The following is a 10,526-nucleotide window of genomic DNA, read 5'->3' on the forward strand; positions in this document are numbered from 1 at the left end:
ACTCTAATGAAAACTTCCAACATTATTACTAGACTAGAATATTTAACTGGTAATAATATTAAAACTTTAGAAAATATCATATCCTTATTTTCCAGGTACAGTGAGTTCTGCTATAACGCGTATTTTGATAACGCGAATTTGCTCTAACGCGATTTATGAATTAGGAACGATATTTGTATAACGCGAACGCTTGTTTGCTATAACGCGATTTTTGCTTACTATTTCTCCAATTTTGTGGTACAGTGGGGTATGCTATAACGAATCTAATTGGTTCTAGAACCTTGTTCGTTATAGCATTCGTTCGTTATAGGATTAATCCGTTCCAGGCCCCCAAATACAACCACTTAACACTGAAAAATATAATATAAAATTGTAAAAATTGTAAAAAAGTGCATAAATATGCATCTAAACCCCTGAAATAAAGAATATCATTAATATTTGTAATAAAAAAACAATAAATTAGAAAAAAAAATTAAATAATGTTCGTTGTAGGAGTTTCGTTCGTTATAGCATTCTCAATTTTATAGGTAAAACCGTTCGTTTAGGAATATTCGTAGTAGGATCCGTTCGTTATAGCATACCCCACTGTATTAACTGTGAATATAGTAAAGAAGAATATCAACAAGAAGCGTTCTGGTGATAGAATTCCCGGTGATGATCGTAAAAGAAAGGATATAACACTTGAAGAGAAGCTCGATTTTATCAACCTCAAAATCACCCTTCTCCCCCATCAAGTAAAGTGTTACATTTACTGTATGATTTCATTATTAGATATGAATGTAACATTTATTTAGACTGTGCTATCCTTTGTGTTAGGCTAACTACTAAATTTTTTCGATTTCGAGTAATCTGCACCTAACCCTATTTTCTCCATAAGCCCTGTTATTTCTATTACTCGATTTTCTTTAACACGATATTTTACAAGAACACAATTATCGCGTTATAGCAGAACTACCTGTATTCAGAAAATATCATACAAGACGTAAATGACAAATTAAAAGAACAAATTAATATAAAAGAAAATACCATTACACAATAAGATGAAGAACTAAATTATAAATTAAAAGAATTTTATGAGACAAATACTAAGCAACAAAATGAAAATTTATTATTAAAGAACTAAGCAGATGCAATCATTAGCCAAAATGATGCAAAATTACAAGAACTAAATTATAAATTAACCAAACAATTAGAGTTTTTTTCTTGATAACTTTATTTTTGATGTCCTCAGTAGCGGGTTCAGCCTTTCCAGGCGAACTTTAGCGAGGCTGCTAGACTTAGCGTTCCTTCCGGAATGTTGACCTTCCGATCTTCCTAGCAATCTAGAGTTATGTTGAAATGGACTTTACATCCTTATATGGGTTATATGAGAACAATTCAGGGTGGAATTCTCAACCCATTAAGTATTGCTAGATTAATAGTGAACGCTGTTGCCAATAGATTGCTATGTTAGCGACTCGGCACTGTCAACCCTGCCTGATAATAGTGTGCATGTAGAAATTTTCGCCCATTTATTACTTGGGGAATAATGTCTGTCTGCCCCTGATTGGCAACAAATAAAGATCTTGATGATCCCTCTAAATAAAATGTTCTAAATGAAATTATTTTATGTAAAAAAAAAAAAAATCATTGAGCTAAGGGATACTTGAGATAAGAGTCGGGAGAGAGATACGTCATGGTGAGTTAATTGTTTATAATTGTCAAATGAGTGACTTGTATAACAATAAGAGATCTTAATGAATTAACTTACTAATAATATGATAATTTTGAGTCATTGATTAAGTTTGGGGGAAAATGTTTTCTCCCTTATATTTTTATAATGATATAATGTGACTCATGGTGTCCTCCTAGATCAGTGGTTCTTAACCTGGGGGACGCAAGCCCTAGGGAAAACGTAGGAATTTCTCTGATTATAATTATAGTTTTTATTCTCTTAACAAGAGTGTGGGCTAATATTGAGAGGTTTATGAAAAAATGCAAAAGTATCGCCTTATAACTTTAGTTTTCTATAGGCTACTTTTTTGACTTAGGGCTTACCATTTTCTGTACTTATTGACCCCCTCCCTATCCCTCGAAACCCATGGGGAGGGGGGGGGGTTAACTCCTCCTGGACCTGTATACTGCTAGTTGGTGACTGGTGAGCCCAGTTCTCTCCCAGTCTTCTGCACACGTCCGTGGCAATAATTCCTCTTCTCTCACATTTATTCAGTTAAGGCTGTTGAGGTATGTTTTATCCCAGTTGTTATATTTCCCTAAAAATAGTAAGCAGCCATAAGTTTATTGGTGAATTGTGAGCACGCATGTGTTGCTCTGTTTGTTATTCGTAAGTTTTGCATTCTGTTTGTATTTTATCAGAAGTTGGTGGTGCTTAAAATTATGTGGTGGTAACAGGTGGTTATGGTAAAGTTGTATTTATGATGATATTGATTTGTTTCTTGATAATCATGTGTTTATGATCATGATGTGTTTACTATAATGTTGTGGTGTTTGTTAATATTTACTTAATAATTATGTGGTGGTGTTTATGATCATGTAGTGGTGTTTATGATCATGTTGTGATCATTGATGCTTGTTAATGATATGGTGGTGTTTATGATCATGTATGATTGTAGTCACTTGTAGTGTTTACGAACTTTACGATCATATGTTTGTTATTGATCATGTGGTTGTGATTATCATGATGTTGTGGTGTTCATGAGCACGTGGTGATGTTTATCTTACCTAACACGTGCCTTATGTTTTGTTCACAGATGCAAGGGGGGCGTGGAGGGAAGGACCAATTCCTAGAGGGGGGCGTGGTAGTAAAAAGGTTAAGAACCACTGATCTAGATAGTATTGAGTGATGAGCTACAAGAACTAGAAAGTTTAGCTCATGCACTACAAACAAGGAGTTGATAGTATTGAGTGATGAGCTACAAGAACTAGAAAATTTAGCTCATACACTACATACAAGTGATTTGTCATTTAGGTTAGGCAAGGCTATGATAGCAGAATAAGGCTATCTTATTATAGCTTATGTGTCTTGTTACAGGCCAACATTATGCAAGGGATTATTTACCTAAATTCTAGTGTGGCAAAACACCAAATACTGTGAGATCTCTGTTAGCCGGAACAATTGGTGAAGAGCACTTCCGTGAATGAGTTTTCCCATTAACGAGACGATTATCTCAAATCAAGAAAATATCCCTCATCCCCATTATGTTTATGGTAATGGAAAATTTTTTCGGTAGTTCCTGCAATTGCCCATTACATCATCTCTCGAACCCAGAAATATATCCCCCATCTCTGGAATTTTCTTGGTTATCTGGGAAATTTCTTCATAATTTTCAGGAAAATGTGCCCCTTTGAAAATCATTACCTAAGCTGTAAGTTTCCTGCAAAATCATGCTTTGGGAATTAATTTTAGATAAAATTTCAATTACGGCGGTTTCAAGGATTCCGGCTGACGGAGATATTTACTACCTAATAAAATGAACACAGGTCAAAAGACTCTCCGGCTCCTGAGAATGCTGCTGTTCCTACCAGAAATCAGTTTCAAATGCGAGTATGTGACAGACAAGAGGCAAGAGGATGTCTTTTAAATGCTTTTTAACACCTGCGTGGTTGTAAAGCAAACTTTTGGTATCCTAAAATCAAAATTTAGATGCCTTCACCGTTCTGGCGGATCACTTCAATACGATCCTTCCAAATGTGGCAAAATTGTAGCTGCATGTTTCCTTCTTCACAATTATTGTGTAATGAGAAGGGTACCACTTCCCCGCGACATGGTCGACGATGATGGAGAGATCGACAGTCCAGCTGTAGCTGAACTAGGGACGGGCCAAGCAGTCCGAGCCAATATAGTCCGTAATTCGTTTACTTGATGAATTAAAATCAAATATCAATTCACCAATAAATTTTTTCCTCTGTTTAATTATTATTTTTTAGTGCAGTATACAGAGGTAATGTGAATAAAGTGTACATTGATTTAACGTTTATTTTCAATACACTGTACATAATAAAATAAACTTCTTTATAGAAAATAAATGGCTTTCTTTTACCTTAATAATATATGTACTAAATCCTTGAGCAAATTTGATTCCAATACAGTATACTTTTAATACTACTAAATACCAAAGGCACTAAAGTTTGTGAAACAAAAAATCATTATATAAAACATATTTGAGAAATTGAAACAAGAAAAAAAAATATTGCTACTGTTTGCATCTTAAACTACACAATTTGACATGGGTCACCACATCGTTGTGAAAAACTAATACAACTACTGTACTGTTATTTGTTGCCATTTTTTAGATTTAATAATGGAATACAGTATAATTTTCATGTCTAGAATTACTCACGGAACTCTCATGACTAGAATGTACCTGCATCAATACCCTTATATTAAAAGAAACTTGTAACCGAATACTGTAATACTATAAGTAATAAAGAAAAAAATGAATACTCTTGGCTTGTTAAGCTATACAATTTAGCATGAGACAGCACATCCTTATGAAAGAACCAATGCAACAGTAGGCTGTTGGTGAATTTGCACCATTATTTCTGTTTCAACCTACTTGAATCATACTTCCCAAACTACAAACAAATAAATAAAACTCGTTGAACTGGAAATTGACTACGTATTACAAAATAAAGGAACCTTTAAAAAATAAAAAGTACATGAGCCTGTTTTCAAACATATACTTTTGATTGTGGTAGGAACTTTTACCAAACACCTGGGTAACATTACCCGTAGTAGCACTGCAACACATGTTATTAGTTAACAAATGTGTGTCTTTCACTTAACTTTGTGATTTTAATTAACTTCTGGAGAGCTAAATATTCCTGTTAAATTTTCATGACTAGTATAGGCTGCAAGTGAAAGTTACACAATTTTTCAACATGCCCTGTCTTCCTTCATAACAATCACACAAAGGAAAATTTATAATAAGTGTTTGATGACTTTTCAACTACGTTATTATCACATTTACCAAAAGTAAAGGACTTACATAAGTAAACAACTACATATACCCATACCATAAACACAGCATCATAGGATAGGATTTTTCGACTGCACAACTTTTGCAATGGTTTGCAGTGCAGATGCAATGCACTCGGTGTTAGCTACAAGCTGTCCCTCATTTGTGTCTGAACACGAAGCATCTCTGGAAGAAAATCTTCATCTTTTCGGGCAGAAGTGGTTCGTGGCCTCCTACCACTTCTGATCGTACTTGGTATTGGAGATGAACCCAGTCCATCAGTGCAATCACCACTTACAGTTGACATATCAGCTGTGGCAGAAGGGGTATGAGACCTACTTCGCTGTTCCGTGGTAGCAGCAATAGGTTGACGAGTTTTGCTTGAGCTACATCTTTCTACTTCATATGTTCTGAATGATGAAAATTCATGAATGTTTGTAGGTGCTGAAGTTTCAGGTTCTAAATGCACAATGGGTACTGTGATATCATGTTCCTGTATATCCTCATTCAGAATGAGGGTTATAGAATCATACTTCTCTTGAATGGGCCGAAACATAAATTCCTCTCGGGAATAACTAGCCGTAAACCTAGCTCCTGAGGGTCCGGGGGTTGGTTCTCTTTCTTCTTCTGGAAAGAAATGTAGTATAATAGTTTGATTGAAGTCTATGTTAAGAGTATAATTAAAATATGCTGTAGTTCAAAATATATAAAAGTTTTTAGGAAAAATAATGGTTTGAAAAAGTGTTGACCATCTAAATATATTTGTATAAAATAATATTAAATTTAAATATCAACTAGGCGGTAAATTTCTTATATTTGCACTTCTCAATTTTGTCCATTAACATACGAGTTATAACAACATTTAATATCTAACTTAGGGAAGCAATAAACAAGCTAGAAATGAAACCAACTTTCTAGTGTTGTTATTTTTAAAAAATATATAAAAAATCAGTATACTGTACAGTATTTCAAAATTAAGATGTGAAAAAATGTCTCCAAAAGTATTTTTTAAATAAAAACAAGGACAGAAAAGAACAAAATATATCAGGGGTTGGAAAAGTATGTTGAGTGAATTACCATCAATGAGTTCTTCACTTTCCAAATTCCCTGGAATCCCATGTATAGAGGCTGGATCTAAGAGTTGAAGAACTGCTTCTTCAATTGCAGTGTATGTAATTTCAATTTGGGGGCCGCCACCTTGAAGAGAAAAAAATAAATAATAACAGTCTTACTGTGAGCTGTGGTTACATACACTATACGTTAACTATGTTATATTTGGCAGAAATCAGTTACAAAGGAATCTACTGAAATAGTTCCAAACATTATAACCTAACCTATCATTGTAGCTGTAGCCACAAAAATTCTCCTTTATCTATGTCAAAAGTTAATTAAATTTACGGTAACAAACAATAAATGGTAAAATAAGTAAAAAACAATAGTCGCAGCCAGAAATTTTCCACCTGTATTAGTTGTAAACTCATAAGATAGAGCATCCTTGCCTATAAGCCGAACAAAGTAAAATTTACATATTAATGTATACCAAATATGAATATAAATCTATTGATGAATGAAAATTAACGACATAAAAAAAAGGAATTCTATGGTAACTTACACATTATGACCTTCATTACCGTCGGAAATAACGTAATTATTAATATGTAGTTTATAACAGTAACCAAACCTACCTAACCTAACTTCCTTACCAACGGGAGGTCTTCGCCACCCTGGACCACAAACTCATATTAACTATCTCTGTTCCACGTCAGTTGCGACACAATGACAAATGTGTCTTAAAATTGAGTAAACTATATGATAAGTATAATAAGAAAATCCTTTAGTTGTGGGGAAATTATTAACAGTAACAGACTTCCCTGACTACCGGGTGGGAAGATATTGGAAGCATAATGTGTTGTCTAATGGTAGACCCTGCTGCCATATGGCATCACGATAATTAGGAGCAAGTCCAAGGTTGCTGATCTGACTAAATGTGTCATTTACACACAATTGCAGGGTCCCAATTGTTTCTCGTAATATCGACAACACAACATACATACTGTATATTGATTCTCACTTTTTATGTGTTTTCATTTCGGTATTTATGGTTATTTATTATTAATATTATTATTAATAAAGTTGTTATTATTATTAATAGTACTAAAGAATTATTATTACAGGCCCCGACGTGGGTCAGTCACTGTGCCTGGGTTGGTTAATCCACGTAAAAAAAAAATTAGGTTGAACGGTAAAGTTTTTACCATTTACTCACACGACAAACTTCGAAGAACGATGTTTCTTTTAATGAATGTTCTCATATAAGGAAAATATGTGTATTCATTAACGACGAAGAGCCACCACACTACTTCCTTGAGTTTACAAACACGTAAAATCGTACCAAGCCTCAGAAAAACCATAGTTAAGCTTGTTTCATATTGTCAATCAATAACCACGCTAACAATATTATGACTTACCTGTTCCACCAACATAATTCTTATCTTGTGCTGCTTTTTTCTTAACGCTAACACGAAAGAGTTCCTTTTGATGTAAGTCAATAATGTTTTGAATTTGAGTCTAAACTATAAACACTGTAATTTACTAAGGTAAGTTTTCTTTCGTCTTTCACAAAGTAAAATATTAAACACTAGACACACCTTACGGTGTAACTAAAATTTGTTGACTGTAAAAATCTGTAAGGAGGAGCTAAATATGAGGAAAAAGATAGGATTGTCTGGACCAATCAGAGGCCGCCTGTGGTAAGGGCTTCCCCCATGGGTGGAGTCTCATAAAAATATTTTTCTTTCTCGTCAACATTTTGGTACACTTGGTAAAACTCAACTGGGTGGATTCTCTTACCAATAATTTTATTTTTCTTATTTCTCGCCAGCGTTTTAGTACACTTGGTAAAACCCAACTATCATATATGATATTATTTTAAACAAAGAGAAGTAAGATAAAGTTGTCTCACACTTAACAGAGAGATGACTCATATCCTGCTTGTCTTATACACACACAAAGTGATGAGTCATATCCTGCACCAAATATATACTCAGGTTTCAACTAATGATAAATGGTTGGTGAGAGAAATTTCAACTTACATTACAAAAACTCAGTTAGACTTTTATCATGTGTCAAAAAGGTACAAAATGGATTTCTCTCACCAACCATTTATGTTGTCAAGAAATTCAACTGAGTTTTGTACAATGATAAAAGTTGGTGAGAGAAATCCAACTGAATATCACTTAGCTTTTTGATACATAATAGTTGGTGTGTTGCTCCTTTGGGGAGATGATATTTTTAATTTCTGGGATTTACCAGTTTGAAAAACTTCTTCATTACACAAAAATATCCCCAAATTTTTGGGCCAAAAAATTGGGTGTCGACCTCTACACGGGTAATAGTTTCGTTAGGTTAAAAAAATATTTACCAGTTACTGCCAGTAAACAATGGAAACAACGTCCCACCAGCTGCCAGGGCAGATCTCTTGCGTCATCACAGCGAGCCCAAAGTGGCCAAATGCATGTTATGGTAGAACAGGACTCGGATTTTTTTTTTTTAAATCATTTTTTCTCAGCAAGGTTATGGGAGAGGTGTGAATTTCTTATAGAATGATTCACATATCACTGGAGGGTGGCAAAATCATGATGAATCTTTCCTCGAATGATTCATCTCCGAAAAATTGACCTGGATTTTTGGGAGAAATCATTTTTCTTAGCAAGGCTATGGAGAAGTGTGAATTCTTATAGAATGTTAACATATCACTGAAAAGTGCGAAAATCACGATGAATCTTTCCTCGAAGGATTCATCTCAGAAAATTGGACTCGGATTTTTTTTGGAAGTAATCATTTTTTCTGAGCAAGGTTACGAGAGAGGTGTGAATTTCTTATAGAATGTTCACATATCACTGGAGAGTGCGAAAATCACAATGAATCTTTCCTCGAAGGATTCATCTCAGAAAATTGGACTCGGATTTTTTTTGGGAGAAATCATTTTTTCTTAGCAAGGTTATGGGAGAGGTGTGAATTTCTTATAGAATGTTCACATATCACTGGAGAGTGCGAAAATCATGATGAATCTTTCCTCGAAGGATTCATCTCAGAAAATTGGACTCGGTATTTTTTGGGAGAAATCATTTTTCTTAGCAAGTTTATGGGAGAGGTGTGAATTTCTTATAGAATGTTCACATATCACTGGAGAGTGCGAAAATCACGATGAATCTTTCCTCGAATGATTCATCTCAGAAAAAAGGACTCGGATTTTTTTGGGGAGAAATCATGTTTTCTTAGCAAGGTTATGGGAGAAGTGTGAATTTCTTATAGAATATTAACATATCACTGAAAAGTGCGAAAATCACGATGAATCTTTCCTCGAAGGATTCATCTCAGAAAATTGGACTCGGATTTTTTTTGGAAGTAATCATTTTTTCTGAGCAAGTTTATGGGAGAGGTGTGAATTTCTTATAGAATGTTCACATATCACTGGAGAGTGCGAAAATCACGATGAATCTTTCCTCGTATGATTCATCTCAGAAAATTGGACTCGGATTTTTTTGGGGAGAAATCATTTTTCTTAGCAAGGTTATGGTAGAGGTGTGAATTTCTTTTAGAATGTTCACATATCACTGGAGAGTGCGAAAATCACGATGAATCTTTCCTCGAAGGATTCATCTCCGAAAATTGGACTCGGATTTTTTTTGGGAGAAATCATTTTTTCTTAGCAAGGTTATGGGAGAGGTGTAAATTTCTTTTAGAATGTTCACATATCACTGGAGAGTGCGAAAATCCCGATGAATCTTTCCTCGAAGGATTCATCTCAGAAAATTGGACTCGGATTTTTTTGGGGAGAAATCATTTTTTCTTAGCAAGGTTATGGGAGAGGTGTGAATTTCTTATAGAATGTTCACATATCACTGGAGAGTGCGAAAATCACGATGAATCTTTCCTCGAAGGATTCATCTTAGAAAATTGGACTCGGATTTTTTTTGGGGAGAAATTATTTTTTCTTAGCAAGGTTATGGGAGAGGTGTAAATTTCTTTTAGAATGTTCACATATCACTGGAGAGTGCGAAAATCACGATGAATCTTTCCTCGAACGATTCATCTCAGAAAATTGGAATCGGTTTTTTTTGGGAGAAATCATTTTTCTTAGCAAGTTTATGGGAGAGGTGTGAATTTCTCATAGAATATTCACATATCACTGGAGAGTGCGAAAATCACGATGAATCTTTCCTCGAATGATTCATCTCAGAAAATTGGACTCGGATTTTTTTTGGAAGTAATCATTTTTTCTGAGCAAGGTTATGGGAGAGGTGTGAATTTCTTATAGAATGTTCACATATCACTGGAGAGTGCGAAAATCATGATGAATCTTTCCTCGAAGGATTCATCTCAGAAAATTTGGGCTCGGATTTTTTTTGGGAGAAATCATTTTTTCTTAGCAAGGTTATAGGAGAGGTGTGAATTTCTTTTAGAATGTTCACATATCACTGGAGAGTGCGAAAATCACGATGAATCTTTCCTCGAAGGATTCATCTCAGAAAATTGGACTCGGTTTTTTGGGAGAAATCATTTTTC

At 34.5% G+C, this 10,526-nt stretch overlaps 1 protein-coding gene across 1 annotated transcript; it reads right to left on the reverse strand.

The window, feature by feature from the left end:
* Nucleotides 1-3,962: 3,962 nt before the first annotated feature.
* On the reverse strand, nt 3,963-7,525 carry LOC121870500. Its single transcript, XM_042372331.1, has 3 exons — nt 7,427-7,525; nt 6,036-6,155; nt 3,963-5,585 (listed from the first exon to the last, which is right to left on the reverse strand). The coding sequence occupies exon 3, from the start codon at nt 5,512-5,514 to the stop codon at nt 5,104-5,106; it is 411 nt and encodes a 136-aa protein (XP_042228265.1). The 5' UTR covers nt 5,515-5,585; nt 6,036-6,155; nt 7,427-7,525; the 3' UTR covers nt 3,963-5,103.
* Nucleotides 7,526-10,526: the final 3,001 nt, after the last annotated feature.

The sequence above is a fragment of the Homarus americanus genome, unplaced genomic scaffold (genome assembly GCF_018991925.1).
Source record: "Homarus americanus isolate GMGI-L3 unplaced genomic scaffold, GMGI_Hamer_2.0 scaffold44240, whole genome shotgun sequence".
Taxonomy (NCBI): domain Eukaryota; kingdom Metazoa; phylum Arthropoda; class Malacostraca; order Decapoda; family Nephropidae; genus Homarus; species Homarus americanus.